The sequence below is a fragment of the Lithobates pipiens genome, unplaced genomic scaffold (genome assembly GCF_037356315.1).
Source record: "Lithobates pipiens isolate NorthernLeopardFrog02 unplaced genomic scaffold, aLitPip1_a1.2 Scaffold_16, whole genome shotgun sequence".
Lineage (NCBI taxonomy): Eukaryota > Metazoa > Chordata > Amphibia > Anura > Ranidae > Lithobates > Lithobates pipiens.
The window spans coordinates 269750297-269769683 of record NW_027507748.1 but is presented as its reverse complement, the minus strand read 5'-3'; the positions used below and the strand labels follow the sequence as shown (position 1 = coordinate 269769683).

General features: G+C 40.4%; 1 protein-coding gene across 2 annotated transcripts in view; it reads left to right on the top strand.

Annotated features, from left to right (window-relative positions):
* The window catches only part of ACACA (acetyl-CoA carboxylase alpha), a 480408-nt gene that overhangs the window by 116502 nt on the left and 344519 nt on the right, over nucleotides 1–19387 (top strand). For both annotated transcript variants that reach the window (XM_077481395.1, XM_077481394.1), the window contains exons 22-24: nucleotides 4622–4722; nucleotides 6368–6456; nucleotides 13860–13984. In XM_077481395.1, coding sequence (XP_077337521.1) covers nucleotides 4622–4722; nucleotides 6368–6456; nucleotides 13860–13984 — 315 coding nt within the window. The remainder of the gene's footprint in view (nucleotides 1–4621; nucleotides 4723–6367; nucleotides 6457–13859; nucleotides 13985–19387) is intronic.

Genomic DNA, 19387 nt, shown 5'->3' with positions numbered 1-19387 from the left:
ATGAAGAAAATGGGGTTTATGATATGCTTTCAGCTAGGATAGGAAATGGATTTGAAAACCCAATTTGTGTCTAAAGTGTAATACATATACAGTGCCTTAAAGTATTCAACCCCTTGAAATGTTCCGCATTTTGTCATGTTACAACCAAAAATGTAAATGTATTTTATTGGGATTTTATGTGATAGACCAACACAAAGTGGCACATAATTGTGAAGTGGAAGGAAAATGATAAATAGTTAAATTTTTTTTTACAAATAAATATGTGAAAAGTGTGGCGTGCATTTGTATTTAGCCCCCTTTACTCTTATACCCCTAACTAACATATAGTGGAACCAATTACCTTCAGAAGTCACCTAATTTGTGAATAGAGTCCACCTGTGTGTAATTTAATCCCGGTATAAATACTGCTGTTCTGTGAAGCCCTCAGAGGTTTGTTAGATAAATTAGTGAACAAACCTTATCACGAAGGCCAAGGAACACACCAGGCAGATCAGGGATAACATAGAGAAGTGTAAAGCAGGGTTAGGTTATAAAAAAAATATCCCAAGCTTTGAACATCTCACGGAGCACTGTTAAATCCATCATCTGAAAATGGAAAGAGTATGGCACAACTGAAAAACCTACCAAGACATGGCTGGCCACATAAACTGACAGGTCGGGGAAGGAGAGCATTAATCATAAAAGCAGCCAAGAGGCCCATGGAGAAGCTGCAGAGATCCACAGTTGAGGTGGGAGAATCTGTCCACAGGACAACTAGTCGTGCACTCCACAAATCTGGCCTTTATGGAAGAGTGGCAAGATGAAAGCCATTGCTAAAGGAAAGCCATAAGAAGTCCTGTTTGCAGTTTGCGAGAAGCCATGTGGGGGACACAGCAAACATGTGGAAGAAGGTGCTCTGGTCTGCTGAGAACAAAATTGAACTTTTTGGCCTAAAAGCAAAACAATATGTGTGGCGCAAAACTAAACAGGGACAGGGAAGCTGCTCAGAGTTGATGGGAAGATGGAAGGAGCCAAATACAGGGCAATCTTGGAAGAAAACCTGTTATAGTCTGCAAAAGACTTGAGACTGGGGTGGAGGTTCACCTTCCAGCAGGACAACAACCCTAAACATACAACCAGAACTACAATGGAGTGGTTTATATCAAAGCATTTTCATGTTAGACTGGCCCAATCCAGACCTAAATCCAATTGAGAATCTGTGGCAAGACTTGAGAATTGCTGTTCACAGGCACCCTCCATCCAATCTGACATAGCTTGAGCTATTTTGCAAAGAAGAATGGGCAAAAATGTCACTCTCTGGTAGAGACAGCCCCAAAAAGGCTTGCAGCTGTAATTGCAGCGAAAGGTGGTTCTACAAATTATTGACTCGGGGGGGGGCTGAATACAAATGCATACCACACTTTTCACATATTTATTTGTAAAAAAAAATTGAAAACCATTTATCATTTTCCTTCCACTTCACAATTATGTGCCACTTTGTGTTGGTCTATCACATAAAATCCCAATAGAATGCATTTATGTTTTTGGTTGTAACATGACAAAATGTGGAAAACTTCAAGGGGTATGAATACTTTTTCAAGGCACTGTAGTCCCACAAGAGGGACTCAAAAGCTTTATGGATATCAGGGCGGAGCAACGTGCCAGGGATTTTGTTTCTGATGCATCAGTTAAATCCTCTTCTTGAATTAAGGTGAGTAAGAATGTGTTGATCCTGGTTGCAAGGATCTTAGCTAGGTATTTAATTAAGCAAAATTGTGTTTTGTAAGCATCACTATACAGTATGCTCTAAGTGAGGAGCAGTGTAGGTTTGAGCTTGTGCAAAAGTAATTTAACAAATTAGTCAGATGTGCTGTGAGGTGGTCTGCAAATTTTTAAGAATATGTAGTCGAGAAGCCATTAGGGCCTGAAATGTTTTGCCTCTTAAGAGATTTGATTGCCTTGTGGACTTCCAGAATAGTGATCTCGGCCTCCATTGTGTCTAGCATGGTTTGTGATGAAGAGGGGAGTTTATTAGGGTTACTGCTAGATCTTAATGGAAAGACCCGAAGGTTAATGTAGATAAGGTTGAAGTCAATTTTGTCCACGCTTGTGGATGGGTTATCCGGTAATTACATTAAGTAAATTTGCTAACATGGGACCTGGTTTATTAGCACAGGTGTAATATTTTTGCCTGGACCACCGCAACAGTTTTTCAGCCTTGTGCAGCAAGTTGCATTAGAGAACCCCTGGCGGTAACTTTGTGGGCTTGTTGGGGAGGAGGCTTGGGTAGCTAAAATCTTGAGGTTGAGAATATCTGAAAGAAAGGATTGGTGTACAAACAATGGTCAATATGTGTGAAACTGTTATGGGTTGTAGAGTAGTACATTATTTGTAATCTCAAGCTTTGGGATTCAACTCCCTCCCTCTATATGTCTTCTAAATTGCAGGGGCACGTGTCTTAGAATTGTTAGATGGGCTAAAGGTGGAGGAGGATCTGTGTAGTTTCCCGCCAAGAATCCTGTTATTCTCACACATGAGGCTTAAAGTCCATATTTATGTGATGAAATAACTCGCCATTAATGGGGGTGGGGACATTTTGTCTGGTGTGTATTGAGAGCATAATCATTTACAATTGTTATTTCTATGTTAAAGATTTTCCTTTGTAAAATCAGGCTGCATCCAGTGGGGTCAGCTATTTCAAGGGAGCATGGGAATGGAGTGTTTTTGTGAAATGCCACCAATACTCCTTTTTTTTTCAGTGAAACTTAATTGGAATACTTGGGGGTAGTTACAGTGCAAACCTTTAGTTTTAGGGATAGAGAAAATCTGATTTCTTGTAAGCCTATGATGGCATGTCTGGAGGTATAATAAGTAAAAGGTACACATAGGTCTATGAGGAGAGTTAAAGTCCTGTACATTATGTAAGATAATGGTGAATTTTGAGGAAGCCATTCTAGAGATTCAAAGGAGAAGCATTGCATCAAAACAACCGTAGCCTAGTTTGAACAGGGATCCAAGAGCTCGGGCATCTCGATGTACACTGGAGAGGAAAGGGATAAGAAAGTGGGAAGGAGAGGGCTAAAGAGAAAGTACAAGAAATAAAAGTATAAATGCATAAAAAAAGTATAAAAAGTCTGCTTAAGCAGATTGTGGTGATATACAAAAACACTACCATGAGAGGGCCCAGGTGGTTGCTGCCTCCTGAAGACATCACAACACCTTGATTCCTCTAAAGAGCCCTCAGCCCAGATGAAAGCAGTGGGCTGGCCCTTGGGAGGAGTTATGTACATATCAAAATGTCCTGTTGGGTGGATGTCAATCTGTAAGGCCGCGTACACACGCGCGGACTGTTCGCCCAACTTTGTCCGTCCAACAGTTTCGGCAAACAGTCCGCTCAAACTTAGCATGGACGGACATGGCCACACACGACGGACGAACAGTTTGCTGAAACCGTGCGCGATGACGTGAACGGCACGTACGACGGGACGAAAAATACGACGTCCTATACACTGCATTATAGCTTTCGGCGTGGAAATCCTTTCTGAGCATGCGCGAGACTTAGTTGGCCGAACAAGCCTACACACGAGCGAACAGTCCGCTGAAACCTTGTTTCAGCGGACAGTTTTTCGGAATTTCCGTAAGACCTTGTTCGTCCAACTGTCCGCTGAAACTGTCCGCTGAAGCCCCACACACGAGCGGACTGTCCGCCCAAACACTGTTCAGCGGACAAGGTTGGGCGAACAGTCCGCCCGTGTGTACGCGGCCTAAGAGTTGACGTTTGCATGCAGACTGCCCTAGGTAAAGCCCACATGTGATGCTGAGCCTCCATGATTGAAAGAATTGAAGACCAAATAATGAAATTGGTAAACCAGGGACATTGAGACTGCATGCTAGATGATGGTGCATGTCCTCCAGCTCGAAAATAAATAAGGCTCGCTCTCTCTGATAGCTCCTAATGCAAACTGGGATAAGTGCAGTATTCAGTGCAATCAGAGCGATCAATTGCAGTAATGTAAAAGAGCTTGTAGGACTTTGCAAGGCCGAGGGTACAGCTGGAAATCCATGGGACTGAGCAAGAGAAAACCACTCGATTCCTCCATTCACGCTAAATAGAGTGGAAAGAAGAATCGGCAATATGGGCTTCTGTATTCTGACAACACCCGTGGCTGTCAGAATACCCAAACAAGTCCTGCACCCAATGGATGTGAGCCCTGTTCAGCTGACAATTTTCCGCCCACCTCCATCGACAAAACCAACTCCTTTGAAAATTCCAGCCAGGTGGTGCCAACAGGGCCACCTACGAAACATGTTTTGGCCATTTCAATATGAATCTGACAAAATTGGATCTGTGTATTGCCATCTGTAGCCTGGAGTTCAGCTTTAACTTCTGGAAGAAGACCATTGCTTAGTAATACTCATACCAGTATTTGTTGTGCCCCATTGATTGGAGGTGTCTTTATGCAAGCAACAAGTTACATTTATTAAACCCACCATAAAAAGATTTTGATAACTCCAGAATTCGGTAACAGCCTTTAATAAATGTGGCAAATATGAAGCACAATCTTGTAATACATACTGTTAGTAGGAATAAAAGTGCATGCTGGTTAAAAATACCTTTTTTATTGTTTTGTTTCTTGTTTAGATAGCAAATATACTGGACAGTCATGCAGCTACATTGAACCGTAAATCTGAACGTGAGGTTTTCTTCATGAACACACAGAGCATTGTGCAACTAGTGCAAAGGTGAGACCTTAACAGAGCAGCCCAGGGGTATAAGCATTCTTGCATGACCAGAGTTTTGGTTCAAGGAGTTCGGATGCCTGCTTATTTTTTCAGATTTCAACATCATTTGTTGGTTTTGATTTTTGAAACATGAAAAGGAATTTATTTTTATCCCAACTGTTCCAGACAGCTTTCATTTCCCAGAATCACTGAGGTCGCATTGTTGATTGGATGGGAGAGGGCACATCCCATGAAAAGCAATGTGTAACAGTGTGCCCTTTGAGGTTATGTATTGGGAAATTACAGTTTTTTTTTGTTGTTTTGTTTTTCAGCACCTTTTTCTTTTCTTATGTAAACATTTCTTAAACCTCAGACCAATGCTTGCGCACACACACACACACACACACACACACACACACACACACACACACACACACACACACATATTTGTTTACTCTAGATCCTATAACTCCGTGTTACAGCCAACACAGCCCTAAAACTGCATTTTAAAATGTTACTAAACCCAGGACCATGCATTCACTATATCTGGTTCCCCATAGTACACAGGCTATTGAAAGGGAATAGTTTTAGTAAATATAAACGGCTAAATACCTTTTCTCATCACCAGTATATAGCAGTCTTGTGACTTTTTTTTATCAGTGTTTGGTTAAAGCTCGTAGGAGGCGCTTTCATTTTCCCCTGATCCTCTGTCTGAACAGTGCTGATTGGCCCTGTGCTGATCACATGCACTCTCCAAAGAAAAAAAAAACCCTCTAACAATACACACCAAACTGAGCATGTGCAGCCTGACTCCTAATGCTCTGTTCTATCAGGAGATGGGTTGGAGTCAGTTAAAGAAGAGGAGGATCAGAGAGACAGAGTCGCACATTTATACACATCGCAGAGGATTAACCCCTTGGGTTCCACATTAAGTATAACAAGCATGCTTTACTGCATACGCAGACTGATTTTACTGTTGTGGGTTTAGTAACACAATAACTACACTCACAGGTCAACACACAATGCTCCAGCAACGTTTTACATCAGATCAATTCTATACAGTATACTGTGTGTGTATTTATATAATATTAAATGCTTTCTTTATTGATTATCTGCAGACCAGCCAAGATACGATAAGCTCACTATGCCTTAAAGTGTTAATGTGGATTTAAATCCACCACTCGCCCAGTATAAACTAATGGCACAGTATTAATGTACATCTACATGCTGCCTCCTGCATGTATCCCTACCTTACAAATGTCACACCCCTTCAGCTCACCTATTTATTTGTTACATAGTTGCATCGTTTTACATAGTTTTACTATTTACATAGTTTGATCTTTGTCTGGGTCCTGAAGAAGCCAAACATGACGATCACATGTTTGGGGGTAGCACATGTTACCTCTGGGGTCTCCTAAATATGTAAAAAGCTTGTGGACATTTTACTTTACTAACTACCCAAAAACTGAACTGTATTTGCACTGATGCTAGACAGACCCTTTAATATATTTTTTGTCTAGCATTGACAACTGTGTGAAATAGGTGACTTTTAAATATTGAATGAAAACTATGTTTTGTAATTGCCTTAATTTTTGTACGGTATTTCTGAAACCTTTCTATCCTTTGCATTTTTGCCTTAAAAGAATAATTTTTTCCTTCATGTCAGATACCGCAGCGGCAATCGAGGCCACATGAAAGCTGTAGTTATGGATTTGCTTCGTCAGTATTTAAAGGTGGAAACGCAGTTTCAGCATGGTATGGGTTGAATATGAAAGGATGCTTTATCAGTTTGTTTCTCCTATTACATTTATTTATTTATTACAGGTACTTGTATAGCACAGTCAATTTATACAGAGCTTTACATATATTATACATTCACATCAGTCCCTGCCCTCAAGGAGCTTACAATCTAAGGTCCCTAACTCAGTCATACATACACATACTAGGGCCTATTTAGAGAAGAGCCAATTAACCTACCAGCATGTCTTTGAAATGTGGGAGGAAACAGGAGTACCTGGAGAAAACCCACGCAGGCACAGGGAGAGCATTAAAAGATTTGTATCTGTTGCACTTAGTGAAAAAATGAAAATGATACATTAAGTAAAGCTGCTCGCACAATAATGCTGAATGGTCAACAAAATGAATAAAAAAAGTACAGGTGTAGCGCTTAACCACTTAAGGACCAGGCCTCTTTTTCAGATTTGGCGTTTACATGTTTAAAACTGTTTTTTTTTTTGCTAGAAAATTACTTGGAACCCCCAAATATTATATATATATATATATATATATATATATATATATATATATATATATATATATATATATATATATATATATATATATATATATATATATATATATATATATATATATATAATTTTTTTTTTTTTTTTTTTTTTTCTATCACCCTAGAGAATAAAATGGCGGTCATTGTAATATTTTTTTTCACACCGTATTTGCGCAGCAATCTTACAAGCGCACTTTTTTTGGAAAATAACTTTTTTGAATAAAAAAAATAAGTCAACAGGAAAATTAGCCCATTTTTTTTTTATATTGTGAAAGATAATGTTACGCCGAGTAAATTGATACCCAACATGTCATGCTTCAAAATTGCGCCCGCTCGTGGAAAGGCGTCAAACTTTTACCCTCAAAAATCTCCATAAGCGACATTTAAAAAAATTCTACAGGTTGCATGTTTTGCGTTACAGAGGAGGTCTAGGGCTAGAATTATTGCTCTCGCTCTACCGATCGCGGCGATATCTCACATGTGTGGTTTGCCCGCCGTTTTCATATGCGGGAGCTACCCATGTATGCGTTCGCTTCTGTGCGTGAGCTCGTTGGGACGGGGGGGGTTTAAATTTTTTTTTTTCTTATTTTTTTTTTTTTTTTTTATAATTAATGTTTATTGAAGAAGAGAAGTGTGTACAAAGCATAACGATCAATACATAAACCAATATCAGGGGCAGCATTATTACATCGTTAGTTACAATGAAACAGTCAAATACACCCACCTCTTCCATTATGAAAGAGAGAATACAGTAGACAGAGATAGAGGAAGAGTAAAGAAAAGGAAAAAGAAACAGGAAGAAAGAGAAAAAGAGAAACAAGGGGGGATGTGGGAGCAGGGGGGGGGGGAGGGGGGAAGGAAGGCAGACCACCCTCTGATAAACAATTTCAAAGATACAGTTGAGATCGCAAGAACAAGAGCTATGATCACATCACATTGGTTGAGACATTATGGCTGCATAACTAGATGAATATTTAAAGGCAACCCAACAGGCCCAGATCCTCGTCGCCAGCTCAGATTTACCCCGGAGGGAGAGAGTCATGTCCTCCATGTAATATGTGGTATCCACGGTGAGTAACCAACGCCGGAGCATGGGGATCGTCTTCAGTTTCCAAAACTGAGGAATGAGGGTTTTGGCAGCGTTTAGAAGGTGTGGTGTAATCGACCTTTTATAGGGGCCCGTCGGCTTTCCCGTGCAATGGAACAGAACATACCACGGGTCGTTAGGGACCTCCCACCCCTGGATTTCCTTAATCGTATATAAAATCGCCAGCCAGAATGGGCGGATCCGCGGGCAGTACCACCAAATATGAGCATGAGTGGCTACCTCTCCACACTCCCGCCAGCACAGTGGGGAGGACTGAGGAGAAAACCTGTGTAAAACAACCGGTGTGTAGTGCCATCTGGTCAGAAGTTTATACGCCATTTCCGATGCTTTAGAGCAGCCGTCACTAAATGGCGGCCCGCGGTCCGAGTCCGGACCGAGCAGCGCTTCTGCCCGGACCGCCATGCCGCCAGTGTAGTGAGCGACAGCAATCACTGGTTTGCTGGGACAGCGGGTTTCCCCAGCAACCAGTGACGCTGCGCGCATGCGCCCGCCCCCTGCTCTTGTCCGCGTCTCTCGGAGCTGAAGAGACACGGGCAGTAGGGGTGTGACGTCACGTGCGCGCCCCGCCCCCCTGCTGCCCGCGGTTCCCGGGTCCTGGATCTCATCACGAGGCAGCTTCAGTTGTGCCCACACTCCTGCAATTAAGGTATGTGGGCACATTAGTTATCTATTAGTGATCAGTGTTGTGCACATTGCTGGGCATATTTTAAGGGGCTTTTTTTTGTAAAGGGCACGCTGATGGGAAAATTTTATGTTAAAGGACACTCTGATGGGCACATTTTATTTTAAGGGGCACGCTGATGGATATATTTTTTATGTGCACACTGATGGGCATGTTTTGTTAAGGTGCCCCTTAACAAAATATGCCCATCGATGTGCACATTAAAAATATACCCATCAGCGTGTCCCTTAAAATAAAATGTGCCCATCAGAGTGTCCTTTAACATAAAATTTTCCCATCAACGTGCCCCTTAACATAAAATAAGGGTCACGCTGATGGGCACCTTTTATGTTAAGGGGTAATCCGATGGACACATTTTATTTTACGGGGCACGCTGATGGGTATATTTTTAATGTGCACATCGATGGGCATATTTTGTTAAGGGGCACGCTGATGGGTACAACAAAATGTGCCCTACAAAATATGCCTATCGATGTGCACATTAAAAATATACTCATCAGCATGCCCCTTAAAATAAAAATTGTCCATCAGAATGCCTCCTAACATAATAGGTGCCCATCAGTGTGACTCTTATTTCATGTTAAGGGGCACGCTGATGGGCAGATTTTATTTTAAGAGCAACACTGATGGGTACATTTTATATTAAAAGGGGCACTTTGATGGACAAATTTTAAGTTAAGGGGCATGTTTTGTTGTGTCCATCAGAGTGCCGCTTAATATAAAATGTGCCTATCAGCATGACACTTATTTTATGTTAAGGGAAATCCTGATGTGCACATTTTATGTTAAGGGGTACTGTGATGGGGACACCTGATGTAAAGGGGCACTGTGATGGGGACACCTGATGTAAAGGGGCACTGTGATGGGGACACCTGATGTAAAGGGGCACTGTGATGGGGACACCTGATGTAAAGGGGCACTGTGATGGGGACACCTGATTTAAAGAAGCACTGTGATGGGGACACCTGATGTAAAGGGGCACTGTGATGGGGACACCAGATTTAACTTGACAATAAATATTGTTGAAATGCTAAGGAAATTGTACATTTCTCATGTTTTTGATAGATATACAGTTACGACAATATTTCTGAGTCATAGCACAGACTTGAGATTCGGACCTCGGCCCAAAGAAAATTTTGGCGACCGGACCTCCTTTAATTTTAATTCATTACCCCTGCTTTAGAGGATCCAGAGGAGGTATGACCCAGGGTTAAGATTTGTGACTGCTGGGACGGAGATAAATCCGTATGCAGTTCCCTTTCCCAGTACCGTAGAAATGAGGGAGTACCAGTAGAAGTGAGGGACAACAATGCCTGATAAAAGTACGAAACCGGCCTCTCAATCGGGTCAGGGTCGGCGAATGCGGTTTCCACAGGTGTAAGCTCTGCCAAGGAACGCAAGGGCTTTGGGAGCATGCGAACAAAGTTCAATAGTTGATGATGTTTCCAGCGATCCATGTAGGATATGGGGGAGTCACCCATGATAGAAGAAAGTGGCATAACGCCGGATGGGCCGGTGAAATGATGTAGGCATGCGTTAGTTTTTTTCTTATTTTACTTGCTTTTATTTTTACACTTTAAAAAAAATTAAAAATTAAAGGATCACTTTTATTCCTATTACAAGGAATGTAAACATCCCTTGTTATAGAAAAAAAGAATGACAGGTCCTCTTAAATATGAGATCTGGGGTCAAAAAGTCCTCAGATCTCATATTTGGACTTAAATGCAATAAAAAAAAATAAAAAAATAAAAAAAAAAGTCATTTTAAAAAATGACATTGAAAAAAATATACCTTTTAAGAGGTATGGGCGGAAGTGATGTTTTGACGTCACTTCCGCCCTCCTCTAGTATAGAGACGAGTGGGGGCCATCTTGGCCTCACTCGTCTCCATACCCAGACATCGTCAGGACCCGATCGCCTCCGCCGCTACCGACGGCTCCGGTAAGCGGCAGTAGGGGGTATGGCACCTCTCCCGCCGCCGATAACGGTGATCTTGCGGAGACCACTGTTATCGTACACAGGACCGCCTCCTGTAAAGAGTTATACCTCGGTTGTGGCAGCAGCTGCGGCCGTTACCGAGATATCCCTCTTCAAAAAGAGGATGTAAATTTACATGAGGCGGTCCTTAAGTGGTTAAATCTCAATTGCACCTCTGATTGCCTTTTCAAAATGCTGCCGTTACTGGTTTTGCCTCCTATAAGGCTGAATGTACACAGGACATTTTATAACCTCCCTTGAACAATTTACCTTGACAGATAGTAAATAATATTTAAAAACTGTTTTGCTGCGTTTACATGCCGCATTTGCTTTTAGAAGCATTTTTTTCCCTTCAAATAGTTACAATATAAAAATGAATGAAAGGCGTTTAAGCAGGTTTACAAGCTGTTACAGTCGTTTGCCGTTTCAAATGCCTCTGAACATCCATCCTGAACGCATTTTTTTGCTTTCCAAAAAATGCTTCTAAACTCAACTGCCTAGAAACTGCTATAAACGACCCTGTGTACATGTACTGATAAGATAACATAGAGGAGAGTTTAGGTGCAGCTGAAAAAAATGCCCAACTGCTCCTTAACGTCCCTTTACCAGCAGCAGTGTACATGAAGCCTAATGCCGCTTACACACGACCGGACTTTTTGACAGCAAAGGTCTGACGGAACGAGTCCGTCGGAACAATTCGATCTTGTGTGGGCTCCATCGGACCTTTGCTTGCCAAAAATCCGGTGGACTTTAGAAATAGAACATGTTTTAAATTTTTCCACTAGAACGCCGCCGGAACGAGAAATCCCTTTGTGTGTGTGCTAGTCTGACGGACAAAAACCGACGCTAGGGCAGCTATTGGCTACTGGCTATGAACTTCCTTATTCTAGTCCGGTTGTACGTCATCACGTTCGAATCCGTCGGACTTTGGTGTGATTGTGTGTGGCCAAGCCCGTTCATTCGGAAAGTCTGTCGGAACTCCACCGAAAGTCCGTCGGAAAGACCGTCGGACCTAGTCCCTCAAAGTCCGGTTGTGTGTACGCGGCATTAGGGTTAAGGGATTGAATGCTCATGTTATCTAATAGATGGAGTGCTGTATGTGTGCTCCACACCCACTTTCCCAACAATAAACCTGGAAGAATCACCATTCCATTGCTGTTCCTGCTCATGAAGCACCACATTGATTTCTGGTCTCCAGTTTTATTCTGCTGCCACCTACAGTGATTTGGTAATGTTCAGCCAAAAGTTCTCATCAGTGGCAGGTGCCTGGATTTCTGAGTGCTTGAGACCTCCTTGCCTCACGTTAGGCTTATTTGCCACCACACAGCTCAACATGTCTTTCCAAAGACACATGAAGGACATTCCCTCTGTCACGAGTACATGCTCCCCTAGTTGTTCTAGGGGAGTTTACTGGTATCCCCAGATGGAGCTGATGCTGTAATCTGGAACCCAGGAACCCTATTGTTATAGTGTTGTCATCTGTGGACTCTGCTTCATTTTTTTAGGCAAGGTCAGGTTCAGCCCCATGCTCACATGTACCTTCAGGTCCACTATGGACATCTTAACTGTGCACAGTTACCAGAGCATCCTGCTAAGAGAGGCTCTAAGAACACTCCGGCACCATCTCATACAGTGCTTGTCTCTGACTCTTCTGACCCCACAAATAATTACAGGGACCTACAGTCCATTTTATAATTTCTGATTCAGATTCAAAGTCCCAACAGTCTGACTTTTGTTTGCCTCCACACTTGGACTGCTTTTGGACATCACAAAGGTGTCTGTCTGAACCTGTGGTGTCCTTTAATGGACAATGAAAAAAGTAAGATTTTTTTACTTCAAAATATATCAATTCAAGTCCATTGAGGGACACATTTCCCACCCCTCTGAATATTGGCCCTATACATTGCTTTCTTAGAAAACTGAGGCCTGCAGCAGGAGGAGACGTTATACGGCGACTGGCTCAAAACGTTTCTGTCTGCCAGTTACCAGTCCTCCTAAGGTACCCAACTGTTTCTGATTACCCATGTCTCTAACTGGATTTGAAGAAACAGATTTTGGTTTATGTACAAAAAACTTCTTTTTTATTTTTTTAACACTTGCAGTATTTTTAAAGCAAAAAAAATGTGTGGGAAAAGTGCATGTTTTCCAGAGATGTACTACATATGTTTTTTTTTTTTGTTTTTGTTTTTTTTTACTCGGCCATACACTTGAATTTAATTCTTCTGAGTTTTAATTTTCTGTATTTTAAACCTTCATACATACATTATATATATATATATATATATATATATATATATATATATATATATATATATATATATATATATATATATATATATATTTATGCAGAACAGGATTACAAAAAAAGACAAAAACAAAACAGTACGGGCATACCCCACTTTTAAGTACACAATGGGGTTTATTTACTAAAGCTTGAAAGTGCAAAATCAGGCTCACTTCTGCATAAAAACCAATGAGCTTCTAACCCCAGCTTGTTCAATTAAGCTTTGGTAATAAAACCTGGAAGCTCATTGTTTTCAAAAGTGAGCCTGATTTTGCACTTTTCAGCTTTAGTAAATAAACCCCATTGTGTACTTAAAAGTGGGGTATGCCTGTACAACGTTGGGGATCATATCTGTTATCTCTGATGTTTACAAAATCCGGACAACTTCAGTGGTTGTTTGTTGCCATCTTGTGGTGAAATTTGATACTAGCCAGAATTATTGAATGCCTGCATATGATCAGCCTTTAGGCGAATGCTTGGGTGTTGTTTTAGTGTTTTTTACATTTTTCTATGTTAATGGGAATTTTATATATATATATATATTATATCATTTAAAAAAAATTAACTCTTTTTAGAGATCGTAGTCCGATTATTAAAACAGGTTTTTATTTGTTTTTGTTTGTTTTGTTTTTTTAGAAAATGTAATATAGAGTTTTTTTTTTATTTTTTTTTTTTTTTTTTTTTTTGCAAACAGAAGCTAAACCTTGTATTTTGAAATCACCTGTATACACTCTATTTCTATTTACAACTATTCAGTTAATTCTTATTGCATGAGTAGTAAAAGTATAAACCCATGTTTGAGTACCATTTCTTCATCCTAGGTCATTATGACAAGTGCGTCTTTAGTCTCCGGGAAGAGAATAAAAGTGAACTCACGATGGTGTTAAATTACATTTTCTCCCATGCTCAAGTCACCAAGAAGAACCTCTTAATCACTATGCTAATCGTAAGTTAATTTTTCGATTTAACAAACGGTATTGGATAGCATGTACTGTGTAGTGCCTATACAACTATATCTAAGAATACTGCTTAATAAATTTAATTAATGTTGTTTAAATAGTATAAAGATAAACAGAAGATATTTCCCTCTGTTAAAAAAACTCCACACACTTTTTACTCTACCCAACACTAAAATAAATGTCTGGAATCAGCTTTAACTGAACATTTTCACTTCATTCTGGAAAAGAAACCTTTTGTGTCCTTAATGCTTACATTTTCTGTAAGGTTATAAACAACTTAAACATGCCTCTTTTGCATATTTGTAGGCACTGTGGATTTAAACCAGGCAGTTATCCTTTCTCATTTGCAGACTGTGTTTCCATATTTTTCATGCTGAAACTTCATGTATATAGTAAGAAGCTGGATGCATGTAGCTAGTGTGTTAGTGCGAGTACAAATAGACCATTTTCAATGATGTTGTTATCAGTAGGATGGGTTTTTTTGGTGGGGGAAGGCAATATATTGCCTGTTGCTTCAGATTTCCTCCATACAGCTGAGAAAATAAACAGAAGAACAATGTTTTCTCTGCTTGTCTGTGTTTGGCGGAAGGGTTACCAAAGCAGATCTTCTCTATTTTTCTTCTCATGTGCACATAGGCCAGCTGAAAGATTTCCTCTTTGCAAAACTGCTTTAATTATGCCATCATGTGTACAAAATACAGTTGGGTGGATTTATGCATTGGCTGTGGCCTCATGGCCACCAGTGGGCGGTAATAGGATTTTAAATTACAGACAACCTAAATATATATGTTTCAGGACTAAATATACTACATGGTCTGTATTTGTCTAAGCTTTAAAACAAATTTTCATGTTTGAGTATAGGGTGTTGATTGGATGACACACTGCCTTTTGATATCTCTATGTTCTCTACCAGGTGATGCTTAGCAGGTGTTTTTGACTTTGCAGCCTGCTGCAGAAATTATAAGACTAACAGAGTCGCTCACTCCCCTTTTGGTAATAAAAATTGGTTGAGAACTCAGAGTACCCATAGATTGATAATAGCACTAGTCAACCATTCCATGTCCATGGTTGACCTGTAAGTTAGTTAGCAACCAGCTGTCAGGGGAGAAATCAGTCAGGTAGGTTAAGAAGCCTGCCTTGGTTACTATTTTCTCCCTATTAATGGCTGATGAACTGGGACCAGCTCCCCTTCCTCGCTCTAATTTCTCTGATTTCCTTAGAGGATATTTTAAAGTTTGGCCAAGCTGGGAATACTCGTATGTTGACTTTTCTGCAGTGGTCTTGCAGGTGCATGCCTTTAGAGCAGTTTGCATGGCGCCTGGATTGACATGCTGCAGCTTAGTGTGACCTTTATAATAATTGTAGCTGCTTGATGGGGCTGGAAAACAATATTTTCCTTTTGAATTTCTAAATCTAAGCACCTGAACAGCTGATTTGGCATCCACCTAAAACCGAATTACCAGTTTTGTGTGAACTTTGTCTGTAAATCAGACCTGTCAGAAACTGATTTTAAAATGAGCAGATGATGAAAAAATATATAAGCAGAGGTTATATTTAGTAAAAATCATGTGTCAAAAATGATAAGAAAATTTAGAGCTATAGGCAGCTAGATTTATATGCAAATCTATACCTTATATAAAAGCCGAGCTTAGCTCCTCTCCTTCACTCCATGTGAGCCTCCCATTGGGTCCTGTATAGTGAAGCGCAGCATCAATGGCTGGTGAAAGAAGCAGAGTCATACTCCATTTTTATCAGAGAACTTCAGATTTAGCATCAATTGCTTATATCTCTAGATGTAGTGATCGTTAGGCCATTTACACAAAATAGACCTCCTCTCTGCTGGTTCAGAGTTTAGTTAATGGACCACTTTTCTCCCTATTCCCGTTTTCTTAAATTTTTTAGTTAACGCCCCCCACCCTTTCCGCCCATGTTTCTTTGTTTTAATTTTTTTAAATGTGCATGTAAATGTTCTAATTCAAAATAATTTTATTATTTTTATTAATAAATAACTTCATCCTTTTTATTATTTGCACTAAAGATAACTCCGCTCCTGCATTTTTAGAATATGTTCAGTTTGAAAGTTTTTAACTGGTTTACATTAAAAAGTGGATTCAAATCAAAAGAACTAAGCCCCCTTGACAGCTATTTGAATTTGCATAATTAGTTCCCATTTCCTTGTAAATATGGATGTATTACCCAACGGTAATTTTGATATGTTAAGGTTAGGGATGAGTTGAAATATTTCATCCTATTTGTTTTAAGTTTCTAGTGGACCAAAACAGGCTTTGCCGGACTTTGAACACTTAATTATCACCTTGGTCTTCAGAAGCTACTCATTTCCGTTAATGATCAATAGCAATAACAGTGTGATGTTATCAGCCTGGATGAGTTTGATGCCTGATCTTACAGACTTTTGTCAAAACTTGCTGTAAAAGTGGACCTTTGCAAAATGTTATCATAAAGCTTTGTTACCAGTCTTGCTAAGATGGATAGGATCAACATTAGAAAAGCTGAAATGCTTATGTTTCCTGGAGAAAATGCTACCGTATGCTTCCTTCAATGCTGGCCAAATGTGTGAAAACCTATGCATTTGGTGACATGATCTCTTCTAACAGAGAAGGTCATTCAGATCACATTAAGATTCAAATTGTATGGCCAAGTACCTAAGCCTTTTTAGACAAGTGGCGCCGCTGTTCTCCTGCAGTCTCTTTGCAGGTGCTCCCTGTCTACTTGCATGTTTCTCCAGCAATTTCTTGCATTAAATTTCCCTGAGTGAGTTTCCTGTTGAAGACCACAGAAGACAATGCCTGTGTTCTGTGTGTGGAAAGGATAACAAAAGGGTGTGTGAAAGGGTGACAAACAAAAGCACATGCACAGAAAAGCATCCCAGGATAACCAGGTATTCTTTTAATGAAAGCAGCAGAATATTGACAATTGCTTATAAAATTATATTAACATGTTAAAGCTTATGAGATTTTAGTGATTGGGAATACCTATACTTTAACATTGCCTATGCTGATACTGATATTTCAGCATAGCCCCTCTAACAAATTGCTGTGTGCCTAATTTTAGCCTCTACTCTTCATGTCGGTCATGCATGGATTACTGTTTTTCCATAACAACTAAAGCATTAAAGTGGAACTGTAGGCTAGTGACGATGAGTGAGCAGCATGACACAGCTCTGATTTTGGTATGCTGTGCAGCTTCTTCCTGACAGATTTTGTATTTTTTTTTTTTCACACACCTGTTTAAAGATTGTTGGTCTTTGACTCGTGAATGGCTGATAAATTTTAGCAATATGATAATCTTCTCTTAAAAAATGCTAGCTTTTAGTTGTCACCTACCAATGAATGTAAAGGTTTTCATATGAGAAGCTTAAGCAAATTTGTTGGCTGGAAAATTGTACCGTTTATGGCTAGCATTAAAAAGGTAAGCTCCCATTTGTATTATTGGCAGCAACTTCTCGCTTCTAAGCCATGACATACAGAGCCACCTCCAGGTTCTGAAGTATGTGAGTACAATTTTATTATTCTGGATAAAGATGACTATTAAGTGACCTGTCTGATAATGAAAAACTCCCAGTGCACCGCTAAAAGTGTATTAAAGGCAACAAAACCTAGTACCAATCACGTATACTTTCATTTACAATGCTGCACACACCACACTATACTCCACAAGTTTCAAAGAAACTCCAGAAAAACAAAAGTGCTTTTGCTCCAGTTTGTGTAGGTTGAGGCCGCAGTAGATTTGGGGGGGGGGGGGGGGTGTTTGAATCACAAGACACACAACAGCAGCATTTTCACAAGCTTTAGAATATTCAGTGGATGAGGGTACATACATCTGCAGGGATTTGGTTAGCAAGGTAGCCAGGTGCAACATGACAAAATGTCACATGGAGCCAGTGGCAACTTCAATGATTTAAAATGGTCATCCTGAAAAGTATAGAAGACTGCAAATAGTCACTTATAGCCCACATTGCTGTAATCGGTGCATATACACATCTTCGACAATGACTTGAAAAAGATGTGATGTTGATGCCTGATTTGAAGCATAAAATAAGTTCCCACTACTCTGAAATTTACAGAGAAGATGCATATTTTAAAACCAATGAGAAATAGTAAACATCTTCAGGTCTTTGGTATTAAGCACAGTGTCATCTACTTGGTCTTGAAGCCGAAATGATGAGAGGCCTCTCCTTTTTGGCTAAGCGCTTGGCATCCCTGAAGGTGGTAACGGGAAACACTGAGCCAGAGAGAAGCAGAATTGCCAACTGTGCCAAGGAAGTAGGTGCCGTATCGGTGAGCCCTCTCCAAATAGGCTCCAGATGAAGAGGGCAGCTGGTCCAGAAAGAGACGCTGAATCGTGCTGGCAGCACACAGCAACAAAAAGGTACAGCAGGCTTGTCACGGCAGACGGGTACAGTAGGTGAATCACAACAGGCAGGCAAGACAGGAAGTGTGGTCAGGAGCAGGTGCCAAGGTCTGAATACCAGGAGTCAGTAAGGAGAGGATCAAAGCATGGTCAGGCTATCCGGGGTCATACACAGGAAGCAGACTGGATCAGATCCGTGGAACAAGCCAAGGTCAGAGCCAGGGGAGATAGACAAGGGAGAAGTCCAGAAGCTAGCCAGGTCGGTAACAGGATGTCCAGAAGTATAACACTGATCAGCAAGGTCTGTGAGCAGCTGTCTTCGTTATAAAGGCCAGAGGGTGCCAAGAACTATTGCATGTACAAGCTTGTGCTGAGGACAAACATTTGTGCGCCAGGAACGAATATTCATGCGCCTTAAACAAATGTGACCATGCTGGGTATTGACAAGCATGCCAGGCCTTTGAGACAATCTTCTCCAGCTTATGCAGACACAGTATGCTATAACTAAGTAGGCTGAGAGTACTACCTGTAAAGCCTGTGATTAGCTGGAACACTGCTCATGAACAAAACATGGAGTGATTGTGTAGGTTCCACGGACAGTCCTGCACCTGATAAGCCATTGTTTTTCTTTGTCTGCCATTAAAATGTTTTTTATGGCGCAGCCAAAAAAGCTTATTAACACTGCAGAGTAGCAATATCAGTGGAACATGTTATCTTATATTTTTTTCTTTCAGAAATTATATATTATAGCAGGTTTTATTATATGTATATAGTCTTTTTAACAAATATTCAATACCATTCTGAGAACACTTTGGCTTAGATAAAAGACAGCACGGCAACAGCATTAGACAGTCTGCTTTTCACTGAAACTTTGGAGGATGCTTTCTAAAATTAGGTGTGTGTGTGTGTGTGTGTGTGTGTGTGTGTGTGTGTGTGTGTGTGTGTGTGTGTGTGTGTGTGTGTGTGTGTAAACTTCCAGTTGAGTTATTGAGCTGTGCAAACAACAAAAAATAAAATTG